Source organism: Periplaneta americana, chromosome 9 (genome assembly GCF_040183065.1).
Source record: "Periplaneta americana isolate PAMFEO1 chromosome 9, P.americana_PAMFEO1_priV1, whole genome shotgun sequence".
Taxonomy (NCBI): domain Eukaryota; kingdom Metazoa; phylum Arthropoda; class Insecta; order Blattodea; family Blattidae; genus Periplaneta; species Periplaneta americana.
Window position 1 is genome coordinate 43,782,103 of NC_091125.1, and position 17,629 is coordinate 43,799,731.

At 34.5% G+C, this 17,629-nt stretch overlaps 1 protein-coding gene across 5 annotated transcripts in view; it reads left to right on the forward strand.

Moving 5' to 3' along the window:
• Plod (procollagen lysyl hydroxylase) overlaps positions 1-17,629 on the forward strand; it is a 162,818-nt gene that overhangs the window by 51,579 nt on the left and 93,610 nt on the right. For 3 of the 5 annotated variants that reach the window (XM_069834578.1, XM_069834579.1, XM_069834580.1), the window contains 2 exons: positions 13,910-13,998; positions 15,059-15,195. In XM_069834578.1, coding sequence (XP_069690679.1) covers positions 13,910-13,998; positions 15,059-15,195 — 226 coding nt within the window. Of the gene's footprint in view, positions 1-5,380; positions 5,462-13,909; positions 13,999-15,058; positions 15,196-17,629 lie in introns of all 5 variants that reach the window. The other 2 variants (XM_069834582.1, XM_069834581.1) reach the window with 1 other exon arrangement.

Below are 17,629 nucleotides of genomic sequence, written 5' to 3' on the forward strand. Positions count from 1 at the left end.
TGTGATCTATTCCTAAGTAGTTAATAGCATATAAATTATTTTCTACTATGTTCACTCCTACAAAGTGTAAAATATGGAGTGAACAAAGTACAAACTCTGCTATAGGACTTAATTCTTTTATTCTGACTTGTTGTTCAGTGTATTTCCCAGTCATGTTGTTGGCATTATCTTATAACTGCCCAAATACAGTTTCTTTGTAACCAAAAATCCATCGAGATGTTTAATCACTGCCTCTCAAATGTTCAGAAGGATGACCATGAATTGGTGCAAAATCAACAAATCGTTCTTCAGATTTACCTACATTCATTAATGTATCGAATTACTATTAACAGTTGATCAGTATGGAATGTGTCTGGTGTGGAACTGATTATAATGCTAAAATATTTTGCCTTTTTGACTTCCTCAGTTATAAGGTGCAAGATTTTCTTCCCCATGAGATCAATTAATTCACGGGCACTGAAGGAAGACGAATAACTAGTGTGATCACTACCTAGATTGGCATATCTTCTAGAAATATGTTCGGTTAAGTATCGGTCAAATGAACTGATAATTTCAATAATATCTAAAACGTTGCCATTGTGACTGATTCTTAAATTCATTTTATAAAATAAATAAATAAATAAATAAATAAATAAATAAATAAATAAATAAATAAATAAATAAATAAATAAATAAATAAATAAATAAAATAAATACTACCTCTTTATACATTTTGCACGTTTTGCAACAATTCAGTTCTTTTATAATGTTGCGAAATTATATTGCTGTTTATACAAGATCATTTTACTTTGGTTATTATTCAATAGATACATGAATGGAAGCGTTTATTTCCTTCTCTGAACTACATACAAAAGGTATTCTCTGCAATTACAAAATTAAGGCATTCGACTTCATTTATACATTGTACGGTTTAACTAGATGTAATTATTTTTTTTATAAATGTAAATAAAATAATCATATATATTGTTACAATTTCTAATATTTACGAAAATTGGAGTTTAAAAGAGACTTGAAGTTAAAATATATTAGACTTCGATTTGATTCACCCACACGTAACAAATGTATTTATGACAAGGGAGGCCGATCTTATAAAGCAAGCATAATTTTACATAGATTATCCAAAATGTAAGGATCTGGGGACATAAGTAGGTAGTTAATTTAATTTATCTTTATCTTATCTAGAAACAAAGTGAAAAAGAATCGTTAATTTTTTTTAGAATTCATTATAATTTTGTGTTTTTTGTTTCCAAATAAAGACGCATTAATTTTTAGTAAGATTATTACATTTCATGTACATTATTCCCCGATAAGAGACTGAAAATGAACTAAATCCGGTTAGTAGTTAGAGAGAAATTGTTGTGCACAGACGGCATGCTGAAAACATGTATTTCCGCAAAAATAAAGAAATCGATTTTTTTTTTTTGCTGCATCACAATATATTCCCTGATGATAAAATAGAACACATTACGAAAAACAAATGCATATAATAAACTTTTTAAGTTCTTGGTTAGAGTGGTGTATTGGTTTTTCAGTCGTTTCGTTACTGTTTATAATATATAAAATTGCATGTCCATAAACGTAATACAGTATGACTAGATTATCCTAGAGTTCTCGTTATCTGGCTCACCGTCAGTCTCGTTTAGACCAAATAATCAAGATCCTACTGTAATATCAATCACCTTAGCTCTCTCTCTCTCGGAGACATGAGGACTTCTGGAAAGAGTAATGAATTGTTAAATGTTCACATAAGTGAAAACATATGGCTTCCACAAGGCTTGCAACAAGTAATCTTGTTGAAAGAAACATTAACTCTTCTTTGTACAGTGTGTGCGTGTGATGTTCATAATTATGGAAACTGGCAGAACCGAACTGTGAAGAGCAACGAAAACAAAGATTTTCAGTCAGTGACCTTCCTTGTGTTAAGTATGGCTGGTTTGCAAGTTAAGGGTCTGAGTAATTATATTTTGTTTCAAAAGCATTTTCCGAGTTACAGTGGCTAATGACAAAAAAAGAAACTAAATACATACGTAGGTTAATTGTGGTTGAATGGATAACATTTTGACATGCAGTGCTGCCCTTGCTCATATCAGTGTGCGCACGGAACCATGCCTTCTTCTGCATTATTATTATTAAGTTGTGAAGAGTGGTATGGTGTTACATTTGTCACTAAACAGCAGCACGCCGAATCGCATTGAAGTTAGTTGGAAGGCATTATTTTTCCACAAGTCAATAGCCTGCGATTGTGGATAAGCCATGGTCATGTATTGTAATCCCAGCTACAGCATTAACTTTTTCATTTCCATTAAGACGTTTTTGTCATTTTTAGTCGGTTATTTAACGACACTGTATCAATTACTAGGTTGTTTGGCGTCGGTGAAATTGGTGATAGCTAGATGGGACCGAGGATTCGCCACGTGATTACCTGATTACCTTACAATTGGAGAAAACCTAAACAGGTACTCAGTCCAAGCGGGAATCGAACCCATGTTCCAGCCGCGCTCTGGATCAGAAGGCAAAACCGCTACCGCTTGAGCTACGCCGGTTGCCTTGGTGTCACCCAGATCTGCCTATTTTCTTTTTAAAAGGAAGTGGTCAACCTTTTAAATTTCTCTCTCTACATTTGCTTTCTCACAGGTGTCAAATTAGAGGCTTGTTAGGTGTGGTAATGTGAGTTGTGGTTATTGTTGAGTTTGAAGTGTGGATGTGAGAGTGGTTTGTTTATTTTAGCTATGGCATCCAGAACACAAATCAAATATGAAAGGTAAATATTGCTACATTTCGAAATTATTTTATAAGTTGTTGTAGATTACGTGACTCCTAATAAACATAAATATTATGTCACACCATAATAAGTTTGAGATATCTATTCGTTACGACATTACAATGACGAAAACTTATGTGTCCTTTTAAAAGGACAATAGGAATATCCGCATACGTTTTAAAATATCTCTTTTTCAATTTATGTACTACCGTGTCTCTACTTGAAGAACTGCACAGGATAAATTTAAAGGGAACTGAAACAATAAGGGAAAACCGAACTTCTAAGTTTAGTGCCTTCTCATGAAAAAGAATGGAATGAAAAAGAAATCCAGTGGCTACTTTAATCAAAAGTCACGGAAGAAAACAAAATTATTATTAAAAAATGGAACGATAATATTTTGCTATTGCTTCCAATGCGGTTGCAGTAGACCCTCTGCATCATATACCTAACAAGATTCTCTCGCAAGGAGAAGAAAAGAATTTCAGTTACACAGCCCCATACCATTTATACATACAACAAGGGGACGAGCAGTGTTGATCGCAGTGACCAGAATATTAGTATTTACCGCGTATCAATTAGAAGGGAAAATGGTACTATCCACCAATTGCACATATTTTAGATGTTGCGGAAGAAAATTAATGGCAGATTCACAAAATAATACAAAGGAGACAAACTTGATCATTTGACCTTTCATCAAAGGGTTGCTTTGTCTCTTCTCGAGTACAAGACAAGAGAATGTGCCAGCAAAATAGGTCGAGCATCCAACCTGAAAAATATGGATTCAAGGTTTGCCAGAATGGATCACATAATCATATCATAGGGAAAACAGACTTCATGCAGAGTTTGCCACAAGAAGGTGTCCACGATTTGTAATAAATGTTAACCCTTTTCCGCATACTGGGATAGATATGGCACATACTGGTTTTATATTCATATAACTTATAATATAAGCATATAATATTTCTAACTGGATACTGGGACAGATATGGCACACTGTCAAGAATTGGATTTAAACATATGTGACATCAGTTGAGAAAGAAAGAACTAATTAAGTTATTTGAATATAAAACCGGTGTGTGCAAGACTGTCCCATGCGATAAGAGATTAACTGTTTCTCTAAATACCACACCAAAATGAACCAATTTTGTGATTGTGTTGCAAGGATATCATGTTATGATAAGGAAATCCTTTCTGTTTCAAATTTTATAGGATGCTGTGTATGTAATGTCAAGTATAAAAATATATAAAATGAATGTACCAACAATGAATCAATCTTCAGAATAATATTAGTAATAATAAATAAAGAATAAAATAATAATAATAATAATAATAATAATAATAATAATAATAATAATAATAATAATTGTAAATTACAATACTGGCATTGTTTCCTTTCATATAAGCAAATGTATGCTCATTTGCCTATTGTCCTTTCAAAAGGCCACCTGTTTGTAGCTAAACCATATACAACAAGAATGTTTCGACACAATACAATGTACTTCAGTGATGTACTGCATAAAAAAAAAAAAAAAAAAAATTGCAAAGAGATATTTCAAGCATATCTGGGTTAATTCGTGTCACTGGAATCCCACTATGTGTCGAAAGAAATCCAGGATGTGTATTAATTCAGAATACTAATGTATGAAATACATTTACTTATATTTGTAGGTGCTGAACAGGATACGAGCCCCTGGCGTAGCTCAGTCGGCTAAGACACTTGCCTGCCGATCCGGAATTGGACTTGGGCGCGGATTCGATTCCCACTAGGGCTGATTACCTGGTTGATTTTTTTCCGAGGTTTTCCCCAACCGTAAAGCGAATGTCGGGTAATCTATGGCGAATACTCGGCCTCATCTTGCCAAATACCATCTCGCTATCACCAATCTCATCGACGCTAAATAACCTGTAGTTGATATAGCGTCGTTAAATAACCAAGTAAAAAAACAAGGTGCTGCGGATTTCTCCCCTCTCTCACTTTCTCGTTACATGAAATATAAAGAAAAAGATTTGGATGTGTAGAATCGATGTCGAGATACTGATGTAGTCTCATGTATTTTCCGCATTGTCTCTGTACAGCGATTTCTGCTAAACTATATGACGAAACTTCTTTATCTTCAGAATAGTCTTTTCAAACAATTACGTTACAAATAAATAATTTTTATAAAAATATTAATGAACCTTTACTATGTATGGGAGTGACAAAATAATCATTTACTGGAAATTAGTTCTACTTTTTTTCAACATTTTTTTTGGTAATGGAAAATATATAAATTTCCCAAAAATGCTTTTATAAAAATAATTATAGTGTTTACATAATGTTGTGGCTAGTCGTAAACTTTGTACAGAATAAAAGGCTCGTATACAATCGAATTGTTTTGCTTTGTCACTATGAAAATAGATAAATATAGAAACAGGGGATTCATGTAATTCCTTGAAATGTTTATGCTCTTGTTTGAATGTTATTGTGACATATTTTTAAGGAATTGACACATATTTTTAAGAATTGTGAATATTATTGAGAGTGAAATAAATGTAATGGAATTTATCTGTTGTATTAGCCATTTCATTATTACCAATATCTGTACAAGTATTTGCAATAGAGTTTCTGTGTTTTATTAGGATTGGTTTGTTGGAGAGCCGTCAGCATGGGTCTATGATAAGATTGATAAGAGAAATCAGAAATATAATTCATGCAAAAAAGTAAGTCTATCCCTTTAACAAACATCATAGCAATGTAAGAGTCTGATCAGTTGCTGAGCAAGTGACGTCAGAAGATTTTGACGTTAAGTCATTACCGTTGCTAAGCAGCTGACGTCAGATGTTGATATTTTCGTCATAAACGTTTTCACGCTGATCTCTTGCTAAGCAAGTGACATCAGAATAGTGTGACTTAACTGATTGCAATTGTTAAGCAACTGACGTTAGATGATGTTGAAATTTTCGTAACATTTTATTAATTTTGACACTCGAGCATAAACGTTTCACGTTAAACAGAATTAATTTTTCTTAAAAAAAACTTCTTCAGCCAAAAATAAAAAAAAAAAAATACCCACGGGACTTATTTTATAAAATCAACTTAACCCTAGCTGTTACTGAAGTATCAAAATGAAGGAAGGACTGTATTTTCTGTGTAAAATTATACTTTTCTGTCGAAATTGCGTCTAAAAAATGGCTTAATTTTGCACAGCAAAGATATTAACCATCCCCAAACCTTATGATAAGTCTAAAAAACTGGTTTAATTTTGCACAGAAAATTTATTTAACCACTCCCTGATAACAGTGATAACCTTATAGTAAGTCTAAAAATACTTGTTTAATTTTGCACACAATGACATTAATCATCCCCCTGATAACCTCATGGTAAGTCTAAAAATACTAGTTTAATTTTGCACAGCAAAGAGATTAACCATCCCCCTGATAACTTTATGGCAAGTCTAACAAAACTGGTTTCATTTTTCACAGCAAATAACGTTTAATTTTCATTTCACAACACGCTGTAGGCCATATGCTAGTGGATCGGAAAATATGAGAAGACAATAGTTTTCATTGGTTCGTGATTCTTCGCATCAAAGTTCTGTCTATCAAGAAGGAGATTGAGTTTTGCAATATATTAGATGCATTTAAGAGTGTTAAAGTCGCTTGTTACTGTCGTCCAATTACTTGACGTAGTAAAACATGTTTAGTTGTTTTGGAGCATTGTCCGAAATTCCTTTATTGGACTTCCACATTATCATATGAAAAATATAGAAAAGAGCGTTGCGGAAATTATTTAATTACAAAATAGTGTAGGCTATGCACACAGGTACGGTAGGCTATAACATTACTGCATTTAGATTTACTGCTTTACATTACTTTCGTACCTTATGAAGGTATGAAGTCTCCTGTGAGAATTATTGGACCGACGGTAAACATTACAAGTAGCTGGATATCCTGGTCATGTGGTTAGCGTGGCACAAAGCTATTAGTTAAGAAAATGCAGGAAGAACATAGCATAAAGGGCACGCACTCAGTCCTTGTGTAAAGGTGATCAATCTCTCCATTTCTTTATCGGGTATTGAACCCAGATTTGCTAGATTTGCCACCAGCAACCACTTGAGCCACAATTGATAACTCACTGCGATCTAACCCATATACATTTTAAAACATGTTACTGTATGTGTAATTTAGTTCGAACGAACCGGTTGTTAAATTATTTGTAGGTAATATTTGCAATTACCATGGACATATATCGTATATGTTTAACATAGATACACATGAGAGAACTAGTTATTGAACTTTTTGAATATCACCACTGGCGTAAGTTGAGAATAATAAGTTGGTGACATGGTTCTTATAAAATTTATAATTTATGTGTGTACCGACAGTTTATTTTAACCCTGTTTCAGTTTAGTCTTACCCATTTGGGAGGGGGGCTTTTCTACCTGCCATTAGACGGATAGGCCTATACCTACTGTAGGGTGTAGGCCTATAAGGATGGAAAAACTACCATGGCTTGTTGTGAGCGTGGCATTGACTGGCCCACGACTATACCGTGTTATGTTGTGCTCCTTAGCCGTTGCGTTCACTGCGGTTGACCTTTTGATTAAAAAAAAAACTTCATTTTTGGGGACTGTGGTTGTCTCAATAGGGTTGTCAGATTTTCAAACTGAAAATACAGGAGATTTTTGGAAATAATTACCAAAATCGTTCCATCACCATCACCTTTAGGAGCATATTTAAAAGTAATTTAAAATGAATCTCAGAGCACTATTAATACTTACCATTTACTTTGTATTCACTCAGAAACTTCTACAATTGAAAGCTCCCTTAACAAAACAGGTTGAAAATTAATGAGAATTTGTCATTATAGATTATACTTAAAATATGTAATTAGAATAGCATCATAGCACTATTCATATTTACCATTTAAATAAATAAATAAATTACGGAAGAAAATATTATCTAATACGTGAGATGGGAGACTGGCCAAAATGTGGGTAAAATACGGAAGAACCCGTAAAATACGAAAGATCTTGGAACTCTACCTCAATCTATGTCTATAAAGCAAGAATTGAATGATTGATGTAACTACGGTATCTTTTCTAATGTAGTTTGCAGAATGCTGTGTATAAAATGGCATCTAAATACTAATTGTAACAGATTTTGTCCACAGTTTAGTACGAGTAAATGGAATTTAGTAATTTCAATGTGGTCTGTAGCGTTACGTAACTTCCATCATTCTTCTGCCCTCTTCTTTTTATACAGTAGTTTATCTTCATAAGCGTTCTACATTGGAACATACTTAACCTCTGCTTCTTTCAGAAGAGAAAAAAATCCCTGTTGTGTTTTAAATACAATACAAGGCCTGTCTATCCAGTTTCATCCTGCTGAGAAAGTTGTTTCCATCTTTTCCATCAATTTTGCGTGGGGGGCAGAGAAAGAGGGAGAGTAAAGACGTTTTTCTCCTGTCTACCTTTCTGTCTACGGCAGTTTTTATTATTCGTTCTATCATTGTTTTCATTTCATCCTTACTTTTTCAGGCCTACTTTACTATCTATCTTGCCATATATTACAGAGTTGTCGGTTATTGTATTTCATTTGTTATTTTATCTCAGATGGTCCTTCCGACTAAGCAACTTAAAAATCCTCATTTCGAATACGTGTATATTTATTTAATCCTATTAATGAGACGTGAATTCAGGAAAAGTACCAGGAAAGCAGGCAGTGACGTCATCTGAAGAAATTTAAACATTTTTTAATTATGCTTTATTTAACGACGCTCGCAACTGCCGAGGTTATATTAGCGTCGCCATTGTGCCGGAATTTTGTCCTGCAGGAGTACATTTACATGCCAGTAAATCTACTGACATGAGCCTGTCGAATTTAAGCACATTTAAATGCCATCGACCTGGGCCGGCATCGAACCCGCAACCTCGAGCACAGAAGGCCAGTGCTATACCGGCTGCGCTACCCAGGCCGACCATCATCTGAAGAAGAAATAGTAGGAGTGACGCGAATTGGAATTCAGCAGACGCAGCAGAACATGACTTCATTGCAATCGAAGGAAAATAGCGGAGGCCATTCCAAACAGAGTGAAGGAACTACGAATCAAATCGAGGCCGTCGAAAAGTAGAGTGATGATGGTAGGAGATAGAGCAGGAAACAGTGACGAAGGAAGAGAGGAAAATAAGGGGAAAATGATGTGAAGGGAAAATAAATAGAAAGAAAAGAAAATTAAGATCTAAAATAATGTAGAAATGTGACATAGTTAGCAGTGAAGTCTAAAAGTGCAAATAGAGATGCGAAATGAGGGGAAATATGCCATAGAGTAGGGGCTACAGACTTATAACTCTATGTATAATATTTTGGTGTAGTAATGAGAGAGGAGTAAGGCTAGTGGAAGAAATGATGACGGACAAGAAAAGATAGAGTGGAAGAAATGTAATAATAAATTAAAACAATGACCTACTGGCTTGTACGAGAGGAGTTGAAAAATGGGGGACGGCACTGTATACTAATTACGAAGTGCCGCCTCACCAAAAAGGTATTGCTTAATGACAATATATTCATTATTATTATTATTATTATTATTATTATTATTATTATTATTATTATTATTATTATTATTATTGCCTGGGAAACTTGATCATCAACTTTACTGTAGGTTGGTGCAACTTTGACAGAACATGCAAGTTTTTTGCAATTTAGAACATTATCGATATTTATTTTGTTCAAAAATTGTAATATCATTTAAATTATTTTCTAGTTTCTTTGTGAGCCTTAAATTGTAAATTTGTAAGCCACTTTGATCTGTTTCAGATAACATTTTTTCGTTAGAATATTATTTATTTGTGAGGATGTTAAAAGGAAAACAATTTTGGCAGTGCAAATTGGATGAAAATCGCATCAAAATCATTTAGGCCTACAGCAGTGGTGCATATTCAAGCCTGTACGGACTGAAGTGTACGGCAGGCAGATTGCTCTGCGCGCGGGTTACCTTTCTTCTCCGACTTGAACGCACCTAAACAGGGATAGCTGTGCATAGCTTAAGTAAAGCAGCGATGTATAGAACGAGGAGGTATACTGTCCTTAATATGTGAAAAACATTGCATTATGAAGAAATGAAGTATTCAAAGACGCTAATGGAAACGATTCAACACAAATTATAGCTCTTTTGCTGTTCCCTTTCCGCAAATCCAAGAAATTTGCCTCCAGAGTTGCAGCTAAAATTAATTGATTTTTCACATACTGCCCTGCTGAAATGTACGCATAATGACAAGGACTTGTTTAGCTTTTACAATTCCTTGAACTTTGGACTGTGTCCGAAGATTCATAAATTTGCGACGAAAATTAGTCTATTACGATTTTCAGCAGCACGTGCCGGTAGGTTTTCATGAACCTAACAAAGCCAAGAATAAAGGCCAAGCTATCCGATTATGATAAGCGCCCTATACTTAGATTTGCTTCTTTCAGTAGCATTTTTGCGAAACGTAATACAGCTAGTGTGAGGCGGAAATCGAAGAAGAGATTCTAGCGAAATTTTATCTTAAAAAGTTTATTTTTGCATAACAGTATTTACATTATGACGAAAATGATGTAATACTCTAACAGTTTCGAGAGTTGTATACGTGAACGCAGTTTTTTTTAAGTTATTCGTTCCGCATTGTAACATACAGTCTTAGAAAAAAGTTTTGTCGCACAGATACTTTACAAGTCCTAGAAAGGAGGTAGTGCGCATGATCAGACATGCAACGAAACAAAACTAATTTTATTACCTCAACTAGTCCTCATGTAACCCAGGTCGCACGTCCTCTGATCATGCGCACTGTCTCCTTTCTGGGACTTTTAAATTATCTGTGCGACAAAAATTTTTTTCTAAGACTGTACAAGGAACATTTTGTTATTCAAAATCGAACATATTATATAAGTTAACTTCTTCGATTGTGAAATAATAGTTGTATTGCATTTATTGAAAATGTGTAAACAAAAGTATAAAGAGTACTGCATCTCGACTTCATAATGTCAATTTTGTTCACCCTTTTGGTCGCTCCTATTTGTACAGCATATATGCTGCAAGTAGGTAGCACGCGAAAGAATCTAAGGTCGTTCGCGCGCTATTTCTTATACATCCATAATTTAGAGTCTTGCAGAAAAAGGTTTATCATCTTCTCTTCAGTAGATGTGAGCACTATTTCTTTTGTTTAATCTCCTTCACAGTTTTTCTAACATTCAACAAAAATAACTTAAAATGGATACATTTTTGTTCAATAAAGTTGTCTTTTATCAGCAAAAGTTTTGACCTGAAATTTTAAAAGTTCCTTCCATATCTAAGCAGAATTATCTTTACCTTGCAATTGTATGTTAAATAACCAAACATAATGTCTCCTAAAATGCCACATTCAACGTAAATTTATCATCATTAATTAAGAACAAAGATGTCGTAGCTTTCTCGTTATTCTTTTTCTTTCAAAAAGATTACAATTGCATTTTTAAGTTGCACTAATCTTCCTATTGCTTTCCCTTTGCTTAGCTTTCTTACATCATTGTGTAATAAAACATCATTATACTTATTTTCCACTGCAGAAACAGCCTCCTTAAACAATTTACGAGTATATTGCACACCGTCATAAAAAAGAATACATATTCGTACCGGTACTGAAAGTTGACCCATGCCGTTAATGTTAGTTGAGTCATCAGTAGCAATAGACATGAATTTACATTTTTTTAAATCACTTATATTAAAAAAGAATCATTTTCACTCACAAGGAAACCTTTAACTGTGTCATGAGATTCTTTTCGAAACTTTGCACTCTGAAAGATCTTGTTAAGAAAGGTATATAACAAAAAATTAGCCCATTACCTACATTGCCAAGCCCTTCTTTTGAAAGTAACATTATCGGTTTAAATAAGTTGAGTAACCTCATACTAGGTAGACACGCACGTATTTCGCCAGCATATGATGTTTACGTTGCTCCGCAATCATATGAAGGAAGTTATCGCTGAACTGTATACTGAAAGTCATTAATTATATTATGTATATTAAATTTACAAAATGTTATCACATTCATCATTTTAAATTTATAAAGCCATATTATTAAAATAAAACGAAACATTATTTTGATCTAGTAGACACATAATGGACATCCATTAGACGACTGCATTTACACAGTGATACGAATGACCTCAAAAACACATGATATTTAAGAATATGAAACAAAATAATCGAAACAATGCTTTATTTATCTACGGTAATAGTAACGTACTTACGTACAGATTCATATTATTCTATTATGTAGGTACAATCTTTAATTGAAGACATGTTGCTGCTCTAAGAGCTGACAGTGGAGGTCCAGAACTTACAATACATTTACAATAACATTAAAAAAAATGATACACAGATTAACTATTATTGATTTATAAAAAAACTTGTACGGTTTTGAAGACAAATTGAAATATACAGTATAATGTCGTCTGTTGCTCTTCCCTTAACATCGCAATGAAGGAAGCACGAATATCTTGACGTAAAAAAAACCTACGGTATTCTAAATTTTAATAGTCAAATGAAACAATATTTCAAAACAATACCATTCACACATAAAGTAAACAACATTCAAAATATACCAGAATTCACAACGTAATCAAATAAATACACTGACAATAAGCAGTGGAATGAGTAAGGATGCAAACCGCTCTCTTTATTGCGGGATGTTAACCATGTGAAAGACAGACTATACCTGCCAAATGAGGTTCAGTTTAAGCCTGGTTTCTGTGACCCAACTGGGAGCTGGTATCTGCTATAGTCACCTGTGGCGGTAAAATGTATTTGGGAGGAAAAGATTCGAAAGATTTCTATCTCATTTCTTATCTTTTGAAGTCACCTTATTTCGCGTAACTATACCATGTGAATTATTAGGTTTTTTTTTCCAGATTCACTAATTTTTATTCTGCGAGTCAAAGCCAAATATTTGAACCACATGAGTCTCGCAGACTGTCTATTGGGAATCACTGCATTACACCAGTGTCTGTCAACCAGTCTGAACTTTGAAAATCGTCGTCTCAAACTTATTGCTAGTTTTACCTGCTGTAATTATCTTCAAAGATAAAATCGGATTGAAAATACCATATTTGAATATGTGTGCCCCTTTACTTTTATGTACAAGGTAACTACTCCGATCACCGCTTCCATTGTTTGAAATGCGATAACTAGCAATAAAATTCGGTATTCATCCTCTTCACAGTAGCTGCTGGAAGTATTGCACATCTTGTGTGATGCATATTGTAATTCACATCACATCATTCATAGAAGCTGGTTCATCAAACCTGTTCGCTAAATGTGGCTTGTTTTCCTACACGAAACTTGGCGGCTAGGGAATTTACGTCTACATTTTATTGTCCCTTGTTCTACCCTGATTTCTTTTTCCGTATGTACATTTTCAAAATGTGTACACGTTCATGCACTGAATATATAAACACAACACAGCGTAAGAGAATAAACTGCTCTTATGAGAACTAGCTGACTCACTGCGTGCCTTTACTGCCAGTTTTCAAGGCCAGACTGGCACAACTAACACCGGGAGCAGTTAGTCTACCAATCTGAAGGGTGCTCCACAGAAAATTTTAGACGTAAATTTCTTAGCTGCCCATTTCCATGTAGAAAAACAGTACACGAAACAGCGCACAGTATAATAGCAAATCCTATAAATACCCCATTGGGAGGTTGCTACTGCAGTATGTGTCAGAACAGTGAAAAGTAAATAGTGGGGGTAATGCTACTAAGGACAGTGTTGGTGATTGATATTACCACAGTCTATGAATACAGAATGCGTCTGAATTCTAGATTTTGTATAAAACTCTTCATATTAAAATGCTAGACACTAAAATACGTTAAAAATGTTGCCAAGGTTATTCGCGGAAAACTGAAATTGCGGATAAGGGGTAATTACTGTATATTCTAAGTTGACATCAGTCACAAGAAAGCTTAATTCACTTGGAAGAGCAAATATGTTTTTGGAGTTGCCGAAACCCAATTGCAGGATGTTCCGTTTATTGGCGATTATACTCGTATTAAAAATAAAGATCAATTATTCTTGTCCAGTGCAGTGTATAATTTTATTAAGACTTGTTTCTCAATTAAAATACACTGATCTCTATGTTTTATTGTATTTCTAGATTTTTTGCTAGTGACTGTTGCGACAAATCAAACAGATGGATTCAAGAGGTTCATTCGCTCAGCCAGAGTGTATAATATCCCAGTTAAGGTGAGTATAATAAACAACGGGCTTGAGATATGTTTGTTGTTTTTTAGTCAACTGTGTCTGAACCTCACAAGTGATACCAACAAGGTACCACTTATGAGGCAACTAGGCCAGGAGATGGGGTAGGGTAGCCAATTCCTTTCCCCCTCCATTGCATACGTCGCCGACTAGCTACATATTACATTACTCAGACAACACGTGCATACAAACAATTGTTATTCCTCTGACACATGTCACGTGAGATGTATTGCCTGATAAATAATAGATATACATATCAGGACCAGAACCTATGAGAGGGAAACTTGAGATGTAATATTACGAATGTTACGATATTTTATTTTAGCTAGAAATAAAACTTATGAGGTAATTAACAGTATATAGAATTGTCTATCTTACTTGCAAAAATAAGCGAATTTCATAAGTATGTTCTTTTTTTAAATAGAAGTTTATGCTGTTGGCCACCACATCTACAGAAATTATAGGCCTATAAAATTGGTACTACAATAATAATATAACGTATTTAGTGGTTTAAGTATGGTAACACATTTGAAGAGTACCAATAGTGGCTGTTCCTTTGCGTTCTCTGATCAGTTAAGGTGCATCTACACAGTTCAACTTTCAACTTCACAGATTCTTGATACCAGAAAATACAGTATAAGCCACCACTCTATCCTAGTTTGTTCTGTTACATTATTATAAAGCAGTGTTGTAAACATCAAATAATTCACTATTCTCAGATATTATTAAACATTGTATTACTTCAAGATGATTCTCTTAACAAAGTGCAAAAGTTCATGTGATTTAGTTCTGCTTTCTGATTATTCACTCTTCCGGATTTAATAATCAGATATGAATATATATTAATGGACTTTTAAAAATTTAATACAAGTGATGAGTTTTACGAGTTAGAAACAGAATTCAGACTGATTAATGTACTTGCAATCAAATGGTAAAATTTGATACATGAAGTTTAACATCTTACAGTTTGTATTAAACCTGAATGCCAAAAATCTATATACAGAAATGGTTTACTGATGTTCTGTGTGATTTTCCACTCCTGCAGGTCTTGGGCCTTGGCGAGAAATGGGAAGGAGGAGATGTGCGAAGTCATGCAGGTGGAGGTCACAAGATCAATCTTTTCAGGAAGGAACTGTCTAAACACAAGGATAATTCAGAAAGGATCATCATGTTCACTGACAGGTTTGTATGAGAACATTAGAATTTATCGATATAGTTACCAGATTTGATCTGGAAAGCTCTGGCATTTACTTCAGTCATTGGCTGGTCTGTCAGATTTTTCATGATTATTATCAATCTTAAGACAAGCAATGATGTACAGCAGTTTGCCATCTCTACTTCAAACATTTTCACCTCGATCATAGTTATCATCACTATGACCATCACAACTACTATCATCACAATCATTAACTTCCACCTCCACCACCATCACCACCACCTTCATCATCTTTCGTAGCATTACCTGTCCCACTATTACCATTACTGGCATATTCACATAAAATCATAACTGTATCATGCAAATGATCTTCACAGTTATGTTATTAAATGAAACATTAAATGACGTCTGTATGATACAAAATATATTGTTAATAAAGATAATATATGATTTGTGTCGAAGAAAACAACTTTTTTTTTTTACTGACATGATCTGGGAAGCAGTGTTGCTGCAAAGTGTGAGTTGGTTACTTGCGCTATGAGTCTGAATTGTGAGTTCTTATGAAAATTACTGACGATTTTGTCAGTTTTGAGAGTAGTGACTCCATATAGAACAGAGAGTGCCTAGGCAGACCAGTCCCAGTAGTAATGTTCTGTCAGCTTAATGAACATAGTGCGGAACATCAGTCCTGAGGAAGTTAAGTGGCAAATGGTGGAGTGGGACCTGTCTGCGTAGGGCAGAGAGCAGGTACTTGTCCGTACAACCAGCATATGACCACTGCCAACAGATTTTGTTAGGTAGAGTTTGGAGTGGAACCGGTCTGCATAGGATAGGGTTCCCAGATGTTCCATAAAATACAGAATCGTCCCGTTTTTCGCTAATGCGTCCCATTGTCCCAAGAAAAGTCTTCGGGACAGCTTTCCGTCTCGTATTTTAGAGTTCTAAACTGAGAAAAAACGGAAAAGTTACAGTGTCTATTCTACATAGCTGTTATTATCATATCAGTTTAATCAACAAGGTAGCTATTGTAGCCTAATATTTTACACATGAAAGCAATAAACTAAATATTCCGAAATTTCTTGGTCTTTTCTTTTAAATATTTTTCTTTGAGGTAGGTATGTCTATTTCTCTTTGTTCTCTACATCTGTCAGACAACTAAATAAAGTCGAAAATAATAACGAAAAAGAAAACAACAAAATTAAAACGGAAATATTAAACTATAAAAAATTAACACTCGGAAAAAAGTGTACGAGCAGAAACTCACAAACAATCAAATGTCTACCGCCTGTCTACAAACGTCTGGCCGCGAAACCAGGTGTCCCAGGTTCGATTCCCGGTCGGGTCAAGTTACCTGGTTGAGGTTTTATCAGGATTTTCCCTCAACCCAATATGAGCAAATGCTGGGTAACTTTCGGTGCTGGACTCCGGACTCATTTCACTGGCATTATCACCTTCATCTCATTCAGACGCTAAATAACCTAAGATATTGATAAAGCGTCATAAAATAACCTCCTAAAAAACAACCAAACAAATAACGAAAGAAGCAAAATGTCTGGTACAAAAAATAAAAAGTATCTTGCTGCAAACTTCAGCAAATCATAAGTGCTAAGAGCTGAGACAGAACTGTGAATTCAAATAAAAAAAAACTGTTAATGTTGCTTAAAAGCTGCCATGACATGATGGTGGTAGGTGATTTTTCTGCTATATAATTAGTGGAAATCAGGTTTACTGTGACAGAAGTTCTCGTTAAGAACCACGTGCACGGAACTGCCAATACCGATACTGGTACTGAGTTGTTTTAATTTGACTTCAGCACGAGATGTCATGTCTATACATAGAAGCACGTCACACCTGTAACTCGGCAGAGACTCTGAGCTAGATAAGCATTTTGATAATAACTGTAGTATTAATTACCGGTACTCTCGAAAATTCTGGTATGGTATCCTTTCATCTGTTTGTATTCTTACTTACCCTCAGAATTTGCTAACTTACTCACTATAATTTCCTTTTTACTTGTATGATTAGTACATTATAGATTTAAACCTACAGATTTAGGAATGTGATGTGATAGTACATATTAAATAAGGAAGTGAGTTTGTACAAAAACTTGTACAGTGAGGTTAATTGGGGACACTCAGGTTTTCGTCTGAAGCCGGCCCGGCTATCAATGTGTTGGTTACTATGAGGAATACACGTGCATCTCTGGCACTTTCAGGCTTACAATCCTGCTGTTACAATCGTTGCTTACGAGATTACTCGTAAGCAACAGTTACAATGCTTAAAAGTTACACAAGGTTTTCGTTTCCATATGTATGTGTTGTAATAGATAAGTACATTCACGTAATGAATAGGTCATTCCAACAGTAGCCTACACGGAGCACTTTAAACTTAACTTAAACTTTTAAGATTATAACTTTCACGCCAACTCACAACACAACTAAAGTGAAACTGCAGTGTAAC